Consider the following 23,099-nt stretch of genomic DNA (forward strand, 5'->3'; position numbering starts at 1 on the left):
TATCTATATGGGATCGGAGTGACAACAGCAACTCAAATGATTAGCTAGGAACCTTAGGGGGCAGTAAGTTTATGTTAATGGGGGAGGAACAACTCGGAAAAGGATGACAATGGTTGTACAAGTCAAAGAATGTGATCAGTGTCACTGAATTGTACCTGTACAAACTATTGAACCGGTATATGTTTTGCTGTATCTATTCTCAACAACAAAATAAAATTAAAAAACAAGCTCTCAGATGTTGTCTAAGGGACCAAATATGTATTACACAGATACTCTTAATGATTAGGGGAAATTCCAAGGATTTAGAGACTGCCTCCCAGGAAGCAGGGACAAAGCCCACCACTGGGTGGCAGAAATGGTTAAGCACTCACCAAAAGGTTAATGGTTTGAACCTATCCAGCGGTGCCTCAGAAGACAAGATTTGAAAACCCTATGGAGCAGGTCTATTCTGCACATTTGGGGTTGCCATGAGGCAGAATCAACTCAACGGTAGCTAACAACAACATGTGAAACCAGGGTCCCTGGGTGGCACAAATGGTTTGCACTCAACTACTAACCTAAAGGTTGGCAGTTCAGACCGACCCAGCAATCCCACAGAAGAAAGGCCTGGTGATCTGATTCCATAACGATTATAGCCAAGAAAACCCCATGGAGCAGTTCTAGTCTGTAACACATGAGGTTTGCCACGAGTCAGAATCAACTCAATGGCAACTGATCTATGAAACTAGGACCTTGTTTCCCATTGGCATTTCTTTTTAGCATCCGATACCTATACACTGTGACCTGGCCTTCCTGAACTGCCCTTACACACATGGATAGCCTAGGAAAAGAGGGTGAAGCCCTTGTGCTTTTCCTTCTGGACCTACACCGTGAAGCATAGTAATAAGAGAGAGCACATATTCTGGAGCCAGACTGGGCTCAAATCCACTTCTACTATTTATTAGCTCTATGACCCTGGACAGATTATTTAATTTCTCTGAACTTCATTTGCCTCCTCTCTAAACGGGAATGATAACAGTGTCTGTATTATAGGGAGTTTGCGAAGATTAATGAGCGTTAAGCATTTCTTGCTGTGCCCAGCACATAGTAAACACTCAGTAAGTGTTAGCTGTTATTTCTCTGCCGACCCTGTGCCCTGTGGGCTGTACTTTCTAGCCTTGTAGTAAACACTAAAGAGTAAAAGTGAGAAAGGGGAATAGAACAAACAGCTTGTAATAATCTTGTTGTACTTGGCCTTTTACAGAGAAGTTCAGAGGTGTGTTGTTGATGTGTGTTGTCGAGTTGACTTTTTTAACTTATAGCAACCCTGGTGGCGTGGTGGCGAAGTGCTATGGCTGCTAACCAAAAGGTCAGCAGTTCAGATGCACCAGGCACTCCTTGGAAACTCTATGGGGCAGTTCTACTCTGTCCTGTAGGGTCGGTATGAGTCAGAATCGGCTCGACAGCAGCAGGTTTAGTTTTTTTGTTGTTGTTTTTAGCAACCCCACGTGACAGAGTAGGACTGCACCATAGAGTTTAGGCTGTAATCTTCAAGGAAGCAGATTGCCAAGTCTTTCTCCTGAGGAGCCGCTGGGTGAGTTCAAACTGCCAACCTTTTGTTTAATAGCCAAGTGCTTAACTGTTGTACCACCGGGGCTCCTCTCAGGAGTGTGTGGTGTTTAGAAATGTATCTCACATATTTCTTCCTCTTTGTTGTGTGTAGGTACTGTATTATCATTCTGGCATTGTAGGTTTGTGTTTTATGCACATGTTTCCAGTTATTCACGTAAAGTGAATTGTCAGAGAAGATGCCTTAAGATCCCTTCCCCTCTCCTTTCCACCCTTCCCTCCCCCTATACACACATTACACCATATATATGTATACATTCTCCTAAATATACCCTGGAAATCAGAAATTGCTAACTGGTGGCAAAGGTATGAGTCCTAGGTGTGCAGCCAGAAAAATGTTCACTGATACATATTTGTCATTTTCACAGGGTTTTACAAAGTTACGTCCTCAGTAGGCTCTGAGCCAGAACCTCCATTCAGCTCTGCTAGGGATCCAGGCCAGTGACATATTCCTATCCACAACGCCATCTCAACTCGAGGTCCATGGCCAGGCAGGTTTGCACCTTTAGTAAATAGGAGCATCTGCTTAGTTCAGTTGAGTCCTAGGATTAAGAGAATCCTAGATAAATAAAACTCTCTGGCTTGAAGAAGTTGCCCTCAAGAGAACGGCTGAGAAACAAGCAATGTCCCTACATTAAGTACTGTTGAAAGGTCGAGTGAGAGCTCAGAGGAAAGGAAAGCCTAGTTTGCCCAGAAGAATCAAAGTCTTCCCAGAAGAGAGATGATGGTTGAACTGAAATTAGGAGGAGTAGGAGTTTGCCAGGCAGGCTTGGCAGAGTACAAGCTACACACAGGGAACAGCAGAAAGAAAGAGGCATGAAACAGCATAGTACAGGGGGCGAACAGGAAATACTTCAGTGTCATGAGGGCAAGAGAACATGCCCTGCAGGAAGTGAAGGGAGATGGACACGGCCTGATGGAGGGCCTTGAATATATGCTAAGGCATTTTAATTTGATTTGAAGGTGATCTTTTTCTCTCTTCAGTCATTAGCTTCCCCAAGTGCAGCATCAGGAAGCCAGGTCACATGGAGCCCATCCTTATGCTGTTACCAGGTCCTTCAGGCTTAGCTCCAATTAAGCTAGGACTAGAAGGGAAGTGTCACTTTTCTTGCTTTTATTCTCAGGCCACAGCACAAATGGAAGAACGTCTAGCAGAATTTATTTCCTCCAACACTCCAGACAGTGTGTTGCCCTTGGCAGATGGAGCCTTGAGCTTTATTCATCATCAGGTGATTGAGATGGCTCGAGACTGCCTGGATAAATCTCGGAGTGGCCTCATTACATCACACTACTTCTATGAACTTCAAGAGAATTTAGAGAAACTTCTGCAAGATGTGAGTGTCCCGTACCCGTTGCTCTGATGAAATCTCCACGTGGTAAAGGATTACTAGTCCCAAACTGAGATCAAGGCATTAGCAGGGTTCCCAGCCTTCCTACTCTGTTTCCCACCACTAGGGTGGCTCTGCCAGGCCCTAAACTCCCTGCAGATTTCCTTGCTGGTATGCAGGGCCCACTCTCAAATGTGATGGACATAGATTCCTCCTCAGCCTGTGTCCCACCTTGGTTGATACCAAAGGACATCAACTCTGTGGATCCTTTCTTTCCTAATCCAGGCTTTTATTACCCTGCCTGCAGCTCTAACATTGTTAGTATTCGTAAGTATTTAACTAGGAGATTTGTAACCTAAAGGCAAAAAATGGCCCCATTAGCTGTGGTGGGCTCTCTCCTAGTAGAAATATTGATTTAAGCTGAGCTTTTAGGCTTTCTTTTCAGCCAAGGAAAAGTAGACCTGAGGCTTATACTATGGGTTATCTGTTTGCTGACATTCCATTTGCATGGTGAGAAGTTCTCTTGTGCGGGGCGGGGGGGGGTACTTATGTGTTTAGAGGCCTGATCCCCCCCAGCGTGAAAAGACTCTGGGAGGCCAAAGGTAATCCAGAGATGGCTAAGACCAAAACATATATTGAGTTCTTAACCACTCCTCATGCCCTGGTGCTCACTTCGTTGTCAGCCACTCCAATAAGGTGATCAAGTACCTTCCCACTTAGATCACAGTTGCCCTATTTTACACCATTAGAATAGTTCAGGGGGGCAGTGTGGGGGGAACTTGTCTACCTCACCTCAGCTCTCCCTGTCACCAGGGTGTTTCCTGGTCTAGAATCCCTTGTTATCTCCAGACCCACGACCTCTCTCTAAAGTAATACCAGCTGAGCTGAGAACCCAGGGCTCATGATCAAACAGGACTTCAATATGTTAGTCAAGAAATTGGGATGATCGAGGAATTAAAAATAATTTTAGGAAAAAGTTGAACCTAGAGAAAGGATGACTAAAGATGGTCATGATTATTGCTGTCAAATAATGGTGGCAGATTGTTCTTTGGAGCCCTAAAAGGCATAACTACCCAGTGGGCAGAAGTTAGAGGGAGAAGGAATTTTATTTAATAGGTGGGAAAAAAAAAAGGTTAAAAAAAATTCCTTGTACAAAAAAAATTTTTTTTCTGACTTAAAAAGCAATACTTAAATTCAAACGTTGTAGAAATATGATTTAGAAAGCCAAAGTTGGTGATAATTACTGGCAGTTATTCAAGAATAACTTTCTAACAGTTTTCCCACAATGGATCAGAATGCCCCCAAAACATTTAGGAACCAGGATTGCCACATCAGGTAAAAGATTAATAAGATAAATGTGGAGTGGCTTCCAAGGTTCCTTTACACCTAAGATTAATTTTCTTCTACGATGCTGAAATCAGAGCCTTGCTCAAAACCCTGAAGTAAATGTTTGGTGTGGTAGGAAGGGCGCCAATTTGGAGCCAGTCTGTGCATCTGTTCCCTAAGGCACTAGGCTCTGAGAATGCAGAAAAAAATACTACATCAAAAGCTCTGTCTAAACGAATATGCCATTGACTTGTGTCACAGACCCATCCACACATAATAAAAATAGCAGCTTTCCGTCATTGAAGTGTACTGTGTGTCAGACGCAATACTGAATGCTTTATCTGAATTATCTTGCTTCATTTATTACAGTACAGGGTGACTGATGAGCACTAAACAGAGGTAGATCCTGGGCACAGGAGGCCGTGCTAATGTTGCATAGGGAGTTGAGGGAAGGTTGAGTCTTAAGGAGTGGGTAGGAGTTCACCTCTCAGAGGTGTAGAGGAACTTGATACATGCCAGGAATTGTAGATGAAATAGTTTGGCATGACTAGAGTGAAGGATGCCTGCAGGAGAAAGTTGGTAGATAGATTTGAAGGGTTAGACCGGGAGTCAAGTCATGCATCATGAAGGACCTTGTAAGGAGCTTAGATTTTATCATGAAGGCAGTGGGGAATCATTGAGTGCTTTTAAGTTGGAAAATGGCATGATCAGATTTGCATTTAAAATAATAATCACTAACATGTCATAAACAATACATGCTAGACACTGTAGTATCTCATTTAATTCATCTAATTTAATCTTCGCAAAAATCCTGTAAGGAAGCTACAATTATTATTCCCAAAACTTACAGATGAGGAAACTAAAGCTTCAAGAATCTAAGTAACTAACCCAAGCGACTCATCTCTTAGGTAGCAGAGCTAGAACCCAAACCTAGGTGTGTTTGTTCCAGGGCCTAAGGTCATACATTTTCAAATACTTTGTCAACACTGACTGACAACTGCTATGTAAGAAGCACTATGTTAGGCTTACCATGTGAGGGAAATAAAAAAGAGGAGAGATATAGCCTGTCTTCTCACAAGGCCCTACTGTGGGCTGTAGAAACAGGAAACTAATTATAAAATAACATGATAGTACCAGTGGTGTGAGGAAACATAGAAAATGAAGTAAATACTTTGTGTGTGTGTTTATTAGGAGCAGGGGACTTAGATGAGGCTTTACAGAGTTGGTGACATTTGAGCTAAGTCTTAATAAGTAAGATTTCACTAGCTCCCCAGCCTTTCTCTTTATTTCATAACCAATTTTTTTAAGGGTCCTCATTTGCTATTTTTTTCCCTTATAACCTATTCACTACTCAGTCTCCTGCCTTGTAGTTTTTCTTTTCATCATTCCACTCAAAACCATCCAAGCGAAAGTCACCAAGGAACTCACTGGCCAGTTGCCAAATCATATGGCCTCTTTCAGTCCTCACCTTTCTTTACCTCTCTATGGAACTTTACATGATTATTACCTCCTCCTGAATTTTTTTTCCCTTTTTGTTATGACACTGTTCTCTCGTGTCTTGCTGCCTGTGTCTTAAATGCTTGGCACCATCCTGAGTGGCTGATCTCCTTTCCCCCTGTCTCCCTGGGCAGCTTCCTCTGCTGCATGCCTTCAGTTACCCTGTGTATGCAGAGGACGCCCACATCTGGCTGCCTCCAGATCAGTGCACCCAGCTGCTTACTGCACTCCTCCACTTTGACTTCCCACGTTGTTAATATTCTTTGGATGCAAGTAGTAGAAATCTACCTTGGAGTAGTTAAGCAGTAAAAAAACAAAAAATCAAACCAGTTGCAGTGGAGTCAATTCCAACTCATAGCGACCCGATAGGACAGAGTAGAACTGCCCCATACAGTTTCCAAGGAGCCCCTGGTGAATTTGAACTGCTGACCTTTTGGTAATCAGCCATAGCTCTTAACCACTACACTACCAGGGTTTCTGTTAAGCAATAAAGGGAAACTAATGATGAGAACTAAAGAAATGAATATAACTAGGCCTATAAGAAAGGTCCAGAACTATAAGCCAAACCTGTGGGAAGCCCAGAAAGTATTCCTTCCTCTTATCTCTCATTTTCTCTGGGCTTCTTTTTCTCTACTTTTGTGGTAGATATGGCCATCTCATTTTATCCAAGAGTAGGCGATAAAATTCTAGCCACTCTGATATTAACAGTTGTCTTCCCACCCATTTTTAACTTCTAGGAAGGAGAATCTGATAAACCCAATTTTGACCCACACCATTCAGCTATTGGGAATGAAAGGGAAGGCTACAGCCACATAATAAAAATGTGGCTCCTGGAAGCCAGAGCAGGTGTCAGGGAAAAGAGAAGGCCTCTTGGGCTGAACAAATACTCAAGAAAATACCCTATAGGTACCTCACATTCCACAAGTCCACACTCTACAGAATGTATCTTTTCCCTCCATCTACTCTTTAAAACCAAATGTAATATGTTCTTTGCATATCCTCACCTAAACAGTGATGGCTTCACTGTTTCCCTAAAATTGATGTTGGAGTTACCTTCAATTCCTGCTTCTTGCACCCCTCCGGTCTGCTTAGTCATCTGCCTCTGAAATGGCCCAAGTCTGTCCATTTCTCTCCATTCTTAGTGCCTTGACTTACGCCTTTTTCATCTGAATTATTGCAACAGCCTATTGTTGGGTTCCTGCTTTTGGCCTTGCCGCCTTTAGTGCACCCTCCGTACTGTAGCCAGAGTGACCTTTCTCAGATACCCACCCAGTCACATCATGCCCCTGCTGTGAGGTCTTTCTATGCCTGACAGTCTGGGGTAGAAAGTGAACATCACATCAGTGAAGGTTCCTTGAGAGTTGCCTCTTGCGCTGGGGCTTGGGGGGATAAGTGAAGCTTGTTGGATGGCAGAGCAGGGAAAGTTGTGTATCTTTGTGATGCTCCTGGGTGGCATGTAGTGTTCTAAAGCACAAACGGTTCACCCCCTCACAGCCTACCTGGCCTTCTCTGAGTCCTTTGCTTTGCAGAGCTCTCTGTACCATCAAATTGTATCCCCTGTACTCAGCTCTGCCCAGCCCAGTCCTGCTCAGCCCAAACACACTGGGCCAGTGGATTGCTTAAGTGACCTTGGTCTTCTTTGCAGGCCCATGAACGCTCAGAGAGCTCAGAGGTGGCTTTTGTGATACAGCTGGTGAAAAAGCTGATGATTGTTATTGCCCGCCCAGCTCGTCTCCTGGAATGCCTGGTGAGTGGGCTCCGGGAGGGTTAGTGGGGTAGGGTGGGAGCAGGGGGCAGTAGAGAAAGCATCCTGCCAACAACAAAACTGTAGTGGCACCCACTGCCATTTCTGCTGCTGAAGTCCTTATTTAAAGATGCTATGCGAGCATTGGGGGACCAATAGGGCTCTCATGAGGAAAAGGGGATGGTCCTGAGGGCCATGGCAGGGGGAAGTACTAGTCTGGCCCACCCCCACACTGAGCAGGCCCCAGACCGCAGTGTTCCAGCCACCATGGGGAAAGGGAGCATCAAAGAACACGGGCCATTTTAATTTGCACAAATTGAGTCATTCATCATTCAGCAATACTGAGTACCTACTTTACACTAGACGCTGGAGGTACAGACATGAATAAAGCAGAGTCCCTAAACTCAAGATGCTTACTCTGCAGTGGAGTTAGGGAGTATAAGACCTGTGGACATGTAAATAATAATCATAATGATGCAAGAAGTCTTGCAACTGAGGTAAGTTTAAGGTGCAATGAGAATATAGTGAAGGAAGAACATTAAACTCCTTTAAACTCAGTGAAAGCTCCTGGGGGGGATATGATGCTTATTCAGGAACCTGAAGGATGAGTGTGAGCTTGCCAGCTAAAGGGCCTGGGAAACGGCCTTACATGCTATAAGGAATTTGCCAGGAGAACAAGCATGGTATATTTAGGGAACGGAACATGTAGACAGAGTACAGGGTGTGTTTGAAGAAGTGGTGAGCGATAAGCCTGGAAAGTACGTCATAAGAAATCATGGGGGGTGTTGGGTCTTTAGCTCAGGAGCTTGCATTTTATCCTTAATGCCACTTGGAACCATCAGAAAGTTTAGGCAAGAACGTGACGTGGTTGGATTTTCTTTTTTTTTTTTTAAACCAACTTTATTGAGGTATAATGTACATAAAATATGTCCCTTTTGAGTGATACTGTTCAATGAGTTTCAACAAATATATATACCTGTATAATCACTGCCATAGAGAACATTTCTGTCACTTCAGAAAGTTCCCTTGTGCCCTTTTGCAGTCATTCCCCACCCTACTCCCAGGCAACTTTTCTTTCTTTAAAGAAACCTCTGCTTTCTTTCCCTGTGGGCAAGTTTCTTTTTTTCACAATTTCATATAAACGAAATCATATAGTATGTTCTGACTTCTTTTGGTCAGCATAATTTTTTTGGTGAGATTCATACATGTTTTTACATGCATCAGTAATTCATTCATATCCATTTGAGTAATATTTTATCAGGTTTACTTTTTTAAAAGGTTACTCTGGCTGCAACTTGGATAGTGAATTAGAAGAGAGGGCAGGAGGAGCAGGATAATCAGTATGGAGGCACTTAAAGTAATTCATGTAAAAGATAGGGTGGCCTGAATTAGGACAATGGTAGGAGAACAGAGAGGAAGAGGTGAATTAGAGAAATAGATACTCTGACCAGATAGGGGCTGAGGAAGCAAAAGGAGTTAAAAGGACTTCTAGGTCTGGCTTAGAGTATATCCAGATAGGTAGTAGTATAATTCTTCAAAATGGTGAGAATAGAGAGGAAAAATAGCCAAGTTCAAAATGGAGGCTGGACCAGAGGGCCTCTCCCTCCAGAACATGAAGTCCATGATTAAGCACAGGCCTGGATTTCGATGCTGGCTTTCTATTCTTCCTACCTCTGTGACCATAGAAAGTCAGTGCATCACTGTGGGCCTTGATTTCGCCTGCAGGGTCATAGAGTTGTTCTAAGGGCTTAGCCCAGAGTATGGCACTTAATAGCACTCAGTAAATGGGTTCCTCATTATTATGTACGCAGACAAGGGCTGTGCTCTGTTCCACATCGGATCTCCAGCCCCTAGCACACGGAAGGCATGCAGGAAGTGTTTGAGGACATGTACGCCTGCACAGCCCAGGGCTGGGAGCCAAAGCTCTTGTGACCCATAACTGAGTGTGTGCCAAGACTGCTATCTAGACTGGCCATGTGAACACGCTGGACGATGCCATCTGTTTGGGGGAAGGCTTGAGACTGGGTGAATAAGCTGAGCAATCTTGAACCCAAAAGCTCTGATCCTTTTTGCAGCATATACTTAGATGTTTAACCTGGAGGTGATCTCTGAGTCCGCCTCTCCCCATTCTCATGATCATGTTGTTTTTGTGTATTCAGGAGTAGGGGTGGTCCATCATAAAAAAAAAAAAAAGTCTTGTTCATCCCACTTTGGGTATATGCTGTAAAACCAGAAAGGCCAACAGCCTTCACTTGTAGCTCTCAGCACTGACTACCTTTCTCGCCTGATACAGGAGTTTGACCCTGAGGAGTTCTACCACCTGTTAGAAGCAGCTGAGGGCCACGCCAAAGAGGGACAAGGGATTAAATGTGACATTCCCCGCTACATCGTTAGCCAGCTGGGCCTTACACGTGATCCCCTAGAGGGTGAGCATGCTGCCTGGTGGCCAGCCCCATAGCCCACAGACTTGAACAGCAGGAAAGCAACTTGTAGAAGAGCCTTAGCTTGGATGTGGACACAGCACAGCATCGGGAGCCTCAGGACTATAGGAGGCACCCTACGTTCTTTGCCATTAAACAACCTTTCCTTTGGAATTGCTGTTTGCATCTGCCTGATACACTCCAACCTTGACCGCCTTGGGTCCAGCTGGGTTGGAATTGGAGCCCAAGGTCAAAAGAAGTCAACATAAAAGGACCACAATCACATTTTCAAAAATGGTCACCTCCTCTGCATGATTGCGTCTCCTGCTGGCCACTTTACGAGTCTTCTCGTGTCTTTGGGGTAGTTTGGGACTACACAGGGCATCAGAGGCTATCTCCATTCTTCTGGACTTCAGAATAGTTCCCTGTACAAACCATGGGCTTCCAAGTCCCTGGTATATAGTTGCCCTCCTCCTGCCTTCCCTGCTTCAGAGTAGAGTCTTGGCCAGCAGGATGGGGACTGGTAGCTCAGCCTTGGGCCCTGCTTTCCAGTAAATGTCCCAAGTCCCAAGAGAAGTTTTATAGAATATACCAAGCCCTGTGAATGGCACTGGACTCCTGGAAAGAGAGGTGGCAATATTATTTGGCTTGTTTCCTGATCCCAAAGCTGTGACAACACTGAGGATAGAGCCACAGGGCTAGATTTGCATCCAAGGCTAATGCAGAAAGCATTAACGCCTAACCTGCATGTACTTGTTGTGTGGTCTGAGGGGACTGCTGAAATGCCTGACATTGCCACGCACTTTCTCTTGTGTCTTTGCTTTGTCTCTAGAAATGGTCCAGTTGAGCAGCTATGACAGTCCTGACACTCCAGAGACAGATGATTCAGTTGAGGTAAAGACCCTGAACTCCTGCCATAATCCTGGAGCATGGGCACTGTGAAGCAAAAGACTGGGCCCTGCTTAAGAGAGCGTCTGATATAGCACGTCCTGAGGACACGGCTCAACTCTTCCCCAGGGCATGTAAAGGAGGGGTGGGTTACCTTCTGAGCAGGACTAGACAGGAGGCTGCAACAGAGCTAAAAGCTGAGCTGATGCTGTGGCCAAAGCTTCCCCCAAGTCTTTTCTCTTGTCTTTCAGGGCCGTGGGGCATCTGTACCATCTAAAAAGACACCCTCTGAAGAGGACTTTGAAACCATTAAGCTCATCAGTAATGGCGCCTATGGGTAAAGGCAGGGGTCAGGGTGTGGCCAGGACTGGAGCTAAATCAGCCCTTAGGCTCCTCCTTCTGGAAGTGGATGACACCCAGTCTTCTGGGCAGCAATGGACCCTCTCCCTCCTTGAAGCCTCCTGGAGAGGCACGGGCTCAGTTTCCTCTGACACCTGAGCGTTGTTTCTGTCCCAGGCAATACTCCCACCCCTCTTGGTAGCACTCCTTCCCTCCCTGAGCTCTGGGGAGGAGTTGAGCTGCGTCCTCAGGACCTGATAGATCAGGTCTCTTATCAGTTAGAAAATTTAAGAGCTTTATGGGCCAAACAGGCCCAGATTCTTCTCACTGATAAGCACCCCCCCCCCCCACACACACACACACTGCCTCCTTGTTCGGTGCATTTGTAAGATGTGAGAGGCGGTGGCTTGGCCACCCCAGCTCTGGGTAGTGGCGATCATAGCTCAGGTGCCAAGGGTCCACGGGGGATGGGATGGGCTGTGTTTCCCAGGGCCGTATTCCTGGTGCGGCACAAGTCTACCCGGCAGCGCTTTGCCATGAAGAAGATCAACAAGCAGAACCTGATCCTGCGGAACCAGATCCAGCAGGCCTTCGTGGAGCGTGACATACTGACTTTTGCCGAGAACCCCTTTGTGGTCAGCATGTTCTGCTCCTTTGAGACCAAGCGTCACCTGTGCATGGTGATGGAGTATGTCGAAGGTACTGAAGTCCCAGGGGAAAGTGGTCTAGCGTAAAGCCAAGGCATGATCTGAGACTTAGCCCTGAGCTGAGATCAGCAGCTTTGTATCGGGGTGAAGCTTCAGGGCCCAGCATCCCAAGCCCTCTTTGGCATTAGTTTCTGCCTCAGGATCTCAGAGACCTCTTGGCAATAGTGGTACGAGTCTCACTGCCTCTCACAGGGAGAGGCTTCTGGAGCAGTAACTAACCACAAGGGCTGCCCATGTCAGATGCTGTGAGAGGCACTCGGGCCAGGATGTGGCAGCCCAGCAGCTTTAGAAGCCTCCACCCTGGAGCCTGCTGGGGCCAAGCAGGAACATAGGAGGAGGTGGAGCCACAGAAACCCAGGATGAAGGGCTGGGAGGATTACATCTGGGCCTTCAGAAGAAAGGAAAGCCATTGCCCTGCCTGATGGCTATGGAGGGGATGCCCCTTGAAACCATGTAAAATACTCTAAGGATGGAGTAGAAGAGTAACACCCATGTGGGGTCCATCTAGGCCCAGCTCCAGAGAGGGCAGCAGCCCTGCCAGGGGCCTTCCCATTCCCGTCCTTACTGTTGTGCATAGCTTCCAAAGATATTTTGCCTAAGTCTTAAGGTTGAAGCTGAACAAAACTCCCCTTTTAATTCCGTGGGTACGTGCTGAGAGTTTCTAGTGTTACTTTATTCAGAAACTAAAGGGATGCCAGCATAAAGGAAATAAATGAATAAATGCTAAAGTCTCAGCCAAATATGTTTACAACATACAGGATTCCCATCTTAAAATACTTCAATCGTATCCCTACAAGTCAGTTTATTGGTAGAGAGGTCTGGCTTTCTTCCCTCTCTGGCCTGGATATTATCCCCTTGACGATCATTGGTAGATTCACCTAACTTTCCACTCCCCTCCACACTGTGTCCTCATCATGCCAGCAGCAGAGGGGCTAGAAACCTATTCTCTGGTAGCTTAGGGTATTCTGTGAAGCTGTCTCCTCTGGAGCCTCAGAGATTGCAAGCCTGGGCCCATCTAGAGCAGGGTGCAGCATCCTCCTCTCATGGTGGCCTGGGCTTGTTGCAGGGGGAGACTGTGCCACTCTGCTGAAGAACATTGGGGCCCTACCTGTGGACATGGTGCGTCTGTACTTCGCGGAAACCGTGCTGGCCCTGGAGTACTTGCACAACTATGGCATTGTGCACCGTGACCTCAAGCCTGACAAGTATGCTTTCTATCTGAGTCCCTTGTCCTGGGTCTCCCTCTTGGGTCTCTAAATAAATAGAAGTAACATGGCATGTTTGAATGTGTTCCAGAATGGCTGCTAGGAAACGGTCCATCTAGGCCTACTATTCCAGCTCCCCGACCACCCCAAAGACCATTGCTAGAAAGATCTGGGAGGGGCATCAGAAGGCTTCAGTGACACAAAAGAGTCACTGAGGATCCCTGCTCAAGAAACCAAGCAGCAATATCTTGTAGATGGCTGAACAAGTACCCCAGCATTTACTGACACCTACTCTGTGCCAAGCACTATGTTGTGGCCTGGGAATATACATAGTTATAAATATAGTCCCTGGCCTGTAAAGCTTAAGTCTGGTATGGGACACAGAACTACACTATATGTGTACAGGCTGTTTCTAGGAGGACATTTGTCTGATGGAAAAAGGTGGGAGGAGCTTTCCAAAGCTGAGAAGGAGAAGCTGCAAAGGCACACAGGTGAGAAAACATGATGTGCTCAGGACCTACACCTAGTGCAGCATGGGTGCCGCTTAGGTGCCTAGTCAGAGAACAGTAAGAAATAGCTAGGTAGGGACTAGATCATCAGGGGTCCTTTTGTTAGGAGTTTAGGTTTCATTTTAAAGGGACCTAGAGAGCCTTTGAAGAGCCTATTAACCAACCATGTGATAAAATGACATGCTCAAATTTTGTTCTAGGTTTAGGAAGATCACTGTGCCAGTGGAAAGAGACAGACCACTGCAGTAGACCAGGCCAAAGCCAGTAATGCCTGCCCCAGCACAGAGAGAATCAGGATGGTGAAGAGAGGAGATGGTGTTGGGCAGTAGAAAGGAAAATACAAAGTTGGGGGTAGAGGATGGAAAAGGAATCAAGAGGGCAGAAGTCTGGGATATCTTCCAGATTTCCAGCCTGGGGCTGGTGCACAGTGATAAGCCTCTGTAGTGGAAAGTGGCTTTCACAGTAGACAGACCTGAGTTCACATGGCCACTCCTCCTCTTGTTAACTCTGTGAGTTTGGGTCTGTTAATTAAACTTCTCCTGGCCTCATGTTCCCCCTCTCTCAAATGGGCATAATAATACCAACCTTTGTTGTGTTAGTTAAATTCTGTAAAATATTTTGGGGGCCAGAATATATCCAAAGCACTTCTCACAGAGCTTAGTAAGTAACAAATTGTTGTTTTTCACTGAGAAGAAGTTGAGTTTATAGGTTGGGAGGCATGGCTTTGTTTTGCATAGGTCGACTTTTACAGAGCCTATAAGACATTGGGGTAGTTGGGTCAGAGCCAAAGATACTGAATTTGGAATCATTACAATAAAAGGGTGGTGGAGTGAAGTCTGGCACACAATGAAATGGCTCAGGCAGAGTACGTGGAGGGAGAAGAGAGAATTCTCTGTTGAGTGCTTATTACTAGTTTCTCCAACCAGTCCTCCTAAGACAGGCCATGGACATGGAGCAGGATTACGCATCCCTTCCTCCTCTCCCTGAAAAAGGGGTTTGTGAACCTCTCAAGTGAGGAGAAGGGACCAGGAGTGACCAGGGCAACAACTATAGGATGAGACTGATCACTCTGTAAAAAAATTCTATTCCTCACGTGGCCGATACCTGCCCCCGTATAGAATTTAATTGAAGACAAAGAAGAGAAGTGGAATTGGGGGAAATGGGTGAAAGGCAAGTCAGTTGCGTGTGCAGAATGCAGTACTCACAAAGCCAGAGCTATTTACCATTTCAGAAACGCCTGTCTCCCTGCTGAAGCTGCCCTATTTATGCCCCACAGGCCCCCAGAGAAACCTGTGTGAGAGAGTTTGGCATGTGCTTAAATCAGCACTCTTGAAAGCCAGGAAATAACTCCATGATTTTGTTTCTCCAATCTCCCAGCCTCCTGATTACATCCATGGGGCACATCAAGCTCACTGACTTTGGACTCTCTAAAATTGGCCTCATGAGCCTGACGACAAATTTATACGAAGGCCACATTGAAAAGGATGCTCGGGAGTTCCTAGACAAGCAGGTGAGGGAGAATGGTTGGCACCTTAGCAGTCGAATTTCAGACCTCAGAATAAGGACCTGGAGCCCCGTGCTCACCCTATGCTAGATTTTAAAAGACTGGGAGCTTCTATCTTTTTCACCTTTTTATTCTAGGGAGGTACTGAGTTAGGGGGCACATTTGGAGAACAGGATGGGCCATGAGAATCATATGGATCTAAAATCCAAAGCCATCTTTTTCCTTAGGGTTTGGAGAAAATGGGTGCTACAACCACTGACACAGAGTGATGTGAGATTGGCCCTGCACCTCCCACCCGGAGTCCAGGGCTGTAACTACTGACATTTACAGGCTGCTGTTAGATCAACCCCGAGCCTCCCACCCAGAGTCCAGGGCAAGCCTCTCCCAGGGCCTGCTGTTTGTAGAGCACAGCTCCAGATCCCCATCAGGCTGTGGTCCAGCTTCCTCAAACTGACCTCTGGATGTCCCTTGATTTGACGTTTTTGTTTGTGACTATTCTTAAGTCCCTGTAGTAGTCCTGTGACTGGTAGGGTCTGTCCCTTAGGGAGACTGGAGGCCAGTCATGGGGACCAGATGCCAGGGGAAGTATTGAGGGCTCAGGGAGTGTGGGTTCCTAGCTACGATGGAATGTTGCAGAAATACATAAACTTATGCTATCGACAGTCCCAACCCTGGTTCCCTGGGGCTCCTGTTGATCTTGTTTATTAACTAAGGTGAGCTGAGTCTTCATTCAGAGACTTCTTTGCTTCCGAAGTGGGCACATCCCCACCCCTCCAGCCGTTATGCCAGTGAGCTGCCTCAGGAGGCTGTATCAACCTGGTTTCTCTGCGCCCAGGTATGCGGAACTCCCGAATATATTGCACCTGAGGTAATCCTGCGCCAGGGCTATGGGAAGCCAGTGGACTGGTGGGCCATGGGCATAATCCTGTATGAATTCCTGGTGGGTTGCGTTCCTTTCTTTGGAGACACTCCGGAGGAGCTCTTTGGCCAAGTGATCAGTGGTAGGTACCATTACCCTGGCCCACTGGGGAGGGAGTCTGGACCTACAAATATGATTTATGCTTGCATCTTAGTGGGGGGTGTGTGTGTATGTGTATATATCCCTATGTGTCTCCTGAGGCTTGTCCAGTGTTTGTGTTCATGTATCCCTCATGTGTGCATGGGTGTACATGCGTTATATATGTGTAATATGTAATAACCTGTGAGTATGAGGGGTGTGTGTGTGTGAGTGTATGGAGCAAAAAGGCAGGGTAAGCTAGAGCCTCAGGACAAGGGAAGTCAGTACTTTGCAGTGACCACTTTGGATCAAAGAGCAAGCCATGGTCCAGGGCATGTGACATCCCTTAGGAGGGGTGAGACCTATAGAACTTATGGAAATGGTGTCCCAAGCAAGGCTTTCAAGGGCTCTGGGCCAGGCCTTCTATGCCTGCCTTCCAAGACCCTTCTCTCGCCCACTCCTTCAAACTTTTCTCTCATCCCTGATGACTCCTCAGATGAGATTGTATGGCCTGAGGGTGATGATGCACTGCCCCCAGACGCCCAAGACCTCACCTCCAAACTGCTTCACCAGAACCCTCTTGAGAGGCTGGGCACAGGTAGGACAGACCCACTGACCTTTCTCACTACTGCGGAAGGGGGGGAAGGGCAGCTGAGTCTGTGCAGCCTGGAGGTGAACCTTCAGGTGGGGATAGGCCCTGTGGGTCCTGAAACTCTGCCCTGCTCCCTGTAGGCAGAGAGAAAGGTGCTTGAGCTAAGAGCTCCAGGTCTAGCCTCTCAAGGTCTGAGTTCTCACTTGCTGACCTGGACTCCACACAGCTCATCCCACCCCATGGCCCATGCCCGCCCTGTTCACAGGCAGCGCCTCTGAGGTGAAGCAGCACCCATTCTTTATGGGTCTGGACTGGACAGGACTTCTTCGCCAGAAAGCTGAATTTATCCCTCAGCTAGAGTCAGAGGATGATACCAGCTACTTTGACAGTAAGGCCTCCAGGGTGAGGTGGGGTGGGGTGGGAGTCCTACCAGTTGGCTCAGAAACACATCCCCTGACCTTGGCATCAGGACCCCACTGAGATCTGATAGGGTCACAAGGAGGCTACCACCAGGGTACTCTGAAGGGGACTAACTATTCTGTGTGTCTGGCCCAGCCCGCTCAGAGCGATACCACCACATTGATTCAGAGGACGAGGAGGATGTGAGTGAGGATGGCTGCCTCGAGATTCGCCAGTTCTCTTCCTGCTCTCCAAGGTTCAGCAAGGTGCGGCTGAGGGCAGGCCCAGGCTGGGCAGAACAGACTGGAGGATTGGGAGAAGAGGCCTGGGGCAGGCTGGGGAGGTGGTGATGGGGCCATCTCTAGAAAAGAGGTGCAGAGGGCTGGGGCTGCATATGGCAGGTGCTTCTAGAACCACTGCAGGCCCTGACACAGGAGGTACCAGGGCAAGGCCAGGTCAGGCCAGCGGAATAGCTTCCCCAAATGTTCAACTAGTGCGTGCTGGTGAAGGCAGGTGGCGGGGAGGGGAGAGCTGGCTCAAATTCCTGGGTTTCAAGTATCCAGGATTCATCCTTGCACCAGGCGGGGTGGGGGGGTGTCTGCTGGAGACCCTCCCCTGTGCCCCCCCCCCCCCGCCTCCAGGTGTACAGTAGCTTGGAGCGGCTCTCTCTGCTCGAGGAGCACCATACACCACCCCCTACCAAGCGCAGCCTGAGTGAGGAGAAGGAGGACCGCTCAGACGGCCTAGGAGGGCTTAAGGGCCGAGCCCGCAGCTGGGTGATTGGCTCCCCTGAGATGTGAGTACCTAGAGCTCACCCAGGGTGGGCAGCACAGCCTCCATCAGTTGCTACCAATCATGGGAGGAGTGCCAGTGGCAGTGAGGGGACATTCACTACGGCAGCAGCCTGGTGGGAGGGGGGACACCGTCCGGGCCATCTCACCCCAGGTCTTGTGCCTCACAGATTGCGGAAACGGCTTTCAGTGTCCGAGTCATCCCACACAGAGAGTGACTCAAGCCCTCCACTGACAGTGCGGCGCCGCTGCTCAGGCCTCCTGGATGTGCCCCGCTTCCCTGAGGGCCCTGAGGAGGCTAGCAGCACCCCTAGGAGGCAGCAGCGGGAGGGTACATGGCTTGTGACACCCCCATCTGGAGAGGGGGTATCTGGGCCTGTCCCTGAGCGGCCAGTGGAGCAGCCGCTGAAGCTAGATGAGGAGTCTGCTGGCCAGAGCAGCGGTTCCAGTCCAGGTATGGCCCAGTCGGTGGCCGAAAAGGCCAGGGCTGGGGGAAGCTGCAGGGAGGGAGGCTCAGCAGCATTGGGAGTCTCATTGCTCACTTGGGCCCACAGCCACGGAGACCCGAGGAGGATGTGCGACACCGCAGCTGGCTGAGGGAGCCACAGCCAAGGCCATCAGTGACCTGGCTGCACGCAGGGCCCGCCACCGGCTGCTCTCTGGGGACTCTATAGAGAAGCGCACTGCCCGCCCCATCAACAAAGTGATCAAGTCTGCCTCAGCCACAGCTCTCTCCCTCCTCATTCCTGCGGGTGAGCCCCTAGGGAACAAGGGCAAAACTCTCCAGAGAGGGACTTTCGAATCTCTGCAGACCTGCAGCAAGGGTCTGCGTGTAGCAGATGTGTGTGTATGTGTGTTGAGGAGCAAGCATCTGGGAGACCATATGTCCCTGCGTGTCCCTTTATTAATGGACTAGAGGCCTGCGAAGGTATGCATTGGTGTCCAGGGCTGTCTGTGCATGTCCAGAGGCAGGACAGGGTAGTGTAACAAGTTTAGGCTCTGAAGGCAGAGGACGTAACACTCAAATGACTCTTGACCCTGAGCAAGTTGCTTAACCCACCAGGCTTCAAGCTCCTCGCAAAAAATGCGAATAATAATAATAGCTACCTCGTAGGATAATTGTGGCATTAAATGTGTATGAACAGCTCATATAGTCCCTGAAAAATACATGGTCAGCACTCAGTAAATGCTAGCTGCCAACCCTCTCACTCCTCCACCACCACCCAGGGATCTCTTTGGGCCTGGGCACATGAGCAGGATTTGCCAGTCAAGTGCTGTGGGGAAGATGGGACTGGACGCAGGGTCTGTCTGTAACTGGAGCTGGTGCTGGGACAGCAGACTCCACAGCAGCTGCGCTGGGAGCACGGCAGGTCAGGCCACTCGGACCTGCTAAGTCCTGGCTTTCCCTCCTCCAGAGCATCACACCTGCTCGCCATTGGCCAGTCCCATGTCCCCCCATTCCCAGTCGTCCAACCCATCGTCCAGGGACTCTTCTCCAAGCCGGGACTTCTCGCCGGCCCTGGGCAGCTTGAGGCCCCCCATCATCATCCACCGAGCTGGAAAGAAATACGGCTTCACCCTGAGGGCCATCCGTGTCTACATGGGCGACTCAGATGTCTACACTGTGCACCATATGGTGTGGGTACGTCTGGCTGTCCAGACCTGTGTCCCGGCATCACCTTCCCCTTAGTGGGGTCTATTTACCCCTGCTTCCGTCCCTGCCCACACTACCCTGAAGGCATCAAGGGTGGGGGTAAGGGAATCACCACTTGGCGAGCAGAACCAGGCCCACAGCTCAGGCTCAGGCTCCAGGCTGAGGACAGTTTTCTCCCTGGGGCAGCATGTGGAGGATGGAGGTCCAGCCAGTGAGGCAGGACTTCGTCAGGGTGACCTCATCACTCACGTCAACGGGGAGCCTGTGCAAGGGCTGGTGCACACAGAGGTGGTGGAGCTGATCCTGAAGGTTAGTGCTGGGTATGGCTGTGCGCTGTGGTCTGGCCATGGGGGGAGGAGAGCCGGGCTCACTGAGAACAGCTGCACGTACACACACAACTTGGGTGTAGCCACAGCACAGTGTGTTCTCCAGAAGACAGCACCCTCACTGACCAAGGCCCAGGGTCCTTCTGAGCTGAGGGTAGGACTGGGGAACAGGACAGATGAGTCTCTTCTCTACCTTCCTTCACCCTGGATCACTCTGGGGCTCCAGAGCCATTTCATAGTCCGTCAAAAGGGCAGATAGGTCTGTGGTTCAGAAACATTGATTCAGGGCTAAAGCTGGAGCTGCAGTGTTCCCATGTCCAGGGGCAAAGGCAGGGGTAAGGACGTGGCCACCGTCTCAGCCTATGCCTCACACTCTGCTCCCCAGAGTGGAAACAAGGTCTCTATTTCAACAACACCTCTGGAGAACACGTCCATTAAAGTGGGACCAGCCCGGAAGGGCAGCTACAAGGCCAAGATGGCCCGAAGGAGCAAGCGGAGCCGGGGCAAGGATGGGCAAGAGAGGTGAGCCGGCCTTAGCCCAGAGAGTCTGTACCAGACCACCTTGGAGCCAGTGTGTGCTGGGCTCCCCAGTCCTGGGCCCAGTGTAAGCATGTCAGACCACCTTTGCCCTAACCTCTACAGCAGGAAAAGGAGCTCCCTGTTCCGGAAGATCACCAAGCAGGCATCCCTGCTCCACACCAGCCGCAGCCTTTCTTCCCTCAACCGCTCCTTGTCATCAGGGGAGAGTGGGCCAGGCTCTCCAACACACAGCCACAGCCTTTCCCCCCGATCCCCTACTCAGGGCTACCGGGTGACCCCTGATGCTGTGCATTCAGGTATGAAGGGTTTTTGCAGGTCACAGAAACAGTCCCTGGGAGGTAGTAACGTGCCTGCCCCTCTCTGCTTTTCTCAGACCCCACCCGCTGAACAGCAAAATCTTTGGGAGGGGTGGTTGACATTGTTTCCATAGCCTGGGCTCTGGTGCACTGGTGAGGTAACCTTGACCGGTCATTCCAGGGCCGGTCATTCCAGGGCTAGGCCCTGTCTTGCCCCTCAGTCACTTTTAACAACTAACACTGTTCTATCCTTCTCTCTCTGTCTGTGCAAAGTGGGAGGGAATTCATCACAGAGCAGCTCCCCCAGCTCCAGTGTGCCCAGTTCCCCAGCTGGCTCTGGGCACACACGGCCCAGCTCCCTGCACGGTCTGGCACCCAAGCTCCAACGCCAGTACCGCTCTCCACGGCGCAAGTCAGCAGGCAGCATCCCCCTGTCACCACTGGCTCACACCCCGTCTCCACCACCACCAGCAGCTTCACCCCAGCGTTCTCCATCACCCCTGTCCGGCCATGGTGCCCAGGCCTTCCCCACCAAGCTTCACTCATCGCCACCCCTAGGCAGGCAACTCTCGCGACCCAAGAGTGTGGAGCCACCCCGCTCACCACTGCTTAAGAGGGTACAGTCAGCTGAGAAACTGGCGGCTGCTCTTGCTGCTTCTGAGAAGAAGCTAGCCACTTCTCACAAGCATAGCCTTGACCTGCCCCACCCAGAGCTGAAGAAGGAACTCACACCCAGGGAAGTCAGCCCTCTGGAGGTAGTTGGAACCAGGAGTGTGCTGTCCGGGAAGGGGGCACTTCCAGGGAAGGGGGTGCTGCAGCCTGCTCCCTCACGGGCTCTGGGTACCCTCCGGCAGGACCGGGCTGAACGGAGAGAGTCACTACAGAAGCAAGAAGCCATCCGTGAGGTAGACTCCTCAGAGGATGACACCGATGAAGGGCCTGAAAACAGTAAGGGCATACGGGAGCCGAGCTTGGCACCTAGCCCAGAAGTGGGCCAGAATCTACCCCTCAGAGGAGCAGAGGGTGGGGAAGAGGGTGCCTTCTTGCCCACTGACCCCAAGAGTCAGGGCCCAGTGGCCCCAGATCTATTGACAGGGGTCACTCTGGGGCCTCCCAGAATAGAGGGCCCCAGTGCCCCCCAGAGGTGGCTTGGGAGCCTGAAAGCTTCTGAGGAGGCTGCCATCACCTCCTCACCAGCCCCCAGCCTGGGTAGGGCTGGACCCGCAGACCCCGTCTCCACGGAAGGCTGCTGGAAGGCCCAGCGCTTCCACACCCAGGCACTAACAGCACTTTGCCCCAGCTCTTCAGGACTCATCCCCATCAGTTGCTCTGACACTTCCTCCACCCCTGGGGAGCCAAGCCCATGGTCCTGGAAATTTCTTACTGAGGGCCTAGAGAAGGCATCCCCAAGTAGAAAGGCAATGATGGAAGTTGGGCCAGCCAGCCCCCAGGATTTGGAAACCACAGCTCCAGCCCACCCTGAGAACCTGTCTTCCAGGCAGGAAGGGAAGTCACAGCTACCTAGTGCTCCTGGACTGGCCCATTCACCTTGTAAGTTTCCCAGCCGTAGTTGGCTATGGGAGCCTGGATGTCTACAAGTAGAGAAAGAGGAGCCGGAGGCAGCCCTTGGCATCACCAAAGTGCCTGATTCCTCAGGTGACAGTAAGCAGGATGCTCCATGCAGAGGCTGCCCACACACCCAAGAGCCTCGGCCCAGCCGGTTCCCGAGAGGCCAAGAACCAGGGGGCCCTCAGAAATATCAGGACTTGGCATTGGCACCTGATGAGCTTTTAAAGCAAACTTAACAGTTGTCTGACTTTTCTTGCACTGAGACCTGTGTAATACAAGCTCTTGGAAACCATCTTGATGTCTTTGGCTTTCTTCCTTTCTCCATTCAACACATGTAGTCTAGATCCTGTGTTCCTGCTGGGATCATAGTTGTGATAAGACAGTTTCCACCCTCAGAAGAGGGACACCTAACCAAGGCTGGGCTCCCAGAGACTATGACATCAGAGCTCAAACCTGAAGGATAGGTTATAGGTAGTAGTTTGCTGGGGATAGCAGAGTGAGGGTTAAGAAAGAATGTTCCAGCAAAGAGCACAGCATATTCCATACACGTGGTATATTCAAGAAACCAAAAATAATTCAAAGTGAAAATGGGCCTAGAGGTCTTCCAGGAGTTTATACATTTTCTGGAAGTGATAGAGATCTAGAGAAGGCCATGTAACAAATAACACTCCTACTTTATAGATGAGGCAATTCAGTTTTTCAGAGGTTAAGTAACTCCCCCAAGGTCATACAAGCTTGGACAGAGCTGGGATTAGAACCTGGGTCCCTTTTGACTCCAGAACCCAAGAACTTGCTACTTCTTTCTAACTTGGTGTGCCTCTTGGCCAAGAAATAAGGACAAATGGAGAGAGGTAAAGAGT

General features: G+C 49.4%; 1 protein-coding gene across 8 annotated transcripts in view; it reads left to right on the forward strand.

Moving 5' to 3' along the window:
• Positions 1-22,531, forward strand: part of MAST2 (microtubule associated serine/threonine kinase 2) — a 252,949-nt gene extending 230,418 nt beyond the window's left edge. For 7 of the 8 annotated variants that reach the window (XM_064281895.1, XM_064281897.1, XM_064281899.1 and 4 more), the window contains 20 exons: positions 2,733-2,942; positions 7,405-7,506; positions 9,797-9,929; positions 10,756-10,817; positions 11,063-11,148; positions 11,641-11,849; positions 12,924-13,062; positions 14,949-15,081; positions 15,911-16,076; positions 16,569-16,670; positions 16,930-17,052; positions 17,220-17,329; positions 17,705-17,859; positions 18,025-18,308; positions 18,409-18,606; positions 19,270-19,496; positions 19,695-19,817; positions 20,220-20,356; positions 20,477-20,670; positions 20,944-22,531. In XM_064281895.1, coding sequence (XP_064137965.1) covers positions 2,733-2,942; positions 7,405-7,506; positions 9,797-9,929; positions 10,756-10,817; positions 11,063-11,148; positions 11,641-11,849; positions 12,924-13,062; positions 14,949-15,081; positions 15,911-16,076; positions 16,569-16,670; positions 16,930-17,052; positions 17,220-17,329; positions 17,705-17,859; positions 18,025-18,308; positions 18,409-18,606; positions 19,270-19,496; positions 19,695-19,817; positions 20,220-20,356; positions 20,477-20,670; positions 20,944-22,475 — 4,425 coding nt within the window. In that variant the 3' untranslated portion in view covers positions 22,476-22,531. The remainder of the gene's footprint in view (positions 1-2,732; positions 2,943-7,404; positions 7,507-9,796; positions 9,930-10,755; positions 10,818-11,062; positions 11,149-11,640; positions 11,850-12,923; positions 13,063-14,948; positions 15,082-15,910; positions 16,077-16,568; positions 16,671-16,929; positions 17,053-17,219; positions 17,330-17,704; positions 17,860-18,024; positions 18,309-18,408; positions 18,607-19,269; positions 19,497-19,694; positions 19,818-20,219; positions 20,357-20,476; positions 20,671-20,943) is intronic. The other variant, XM_064281898.1, reaches the window with a different exon arrangement.
• The last annotated feature ends 568 nt before the right edge of the window (positions 22,532-23,099 follow it).

The sequence above is a fragment of the Loxodonta africana genome, chromosome 3 (assembly GCF_030014295.1).
Source record: "Loxodonta africana isolate mLoxAfr1 chromosome 3, mLoxAfr1.hap2, whole genome shotgun sequence".
Lineage (NCBI taxonomy): Eukaryota > Metazoa > Chordata > Mammalia > Proboscidea > Elephantidae > Loxodonta > Loxodonta africana.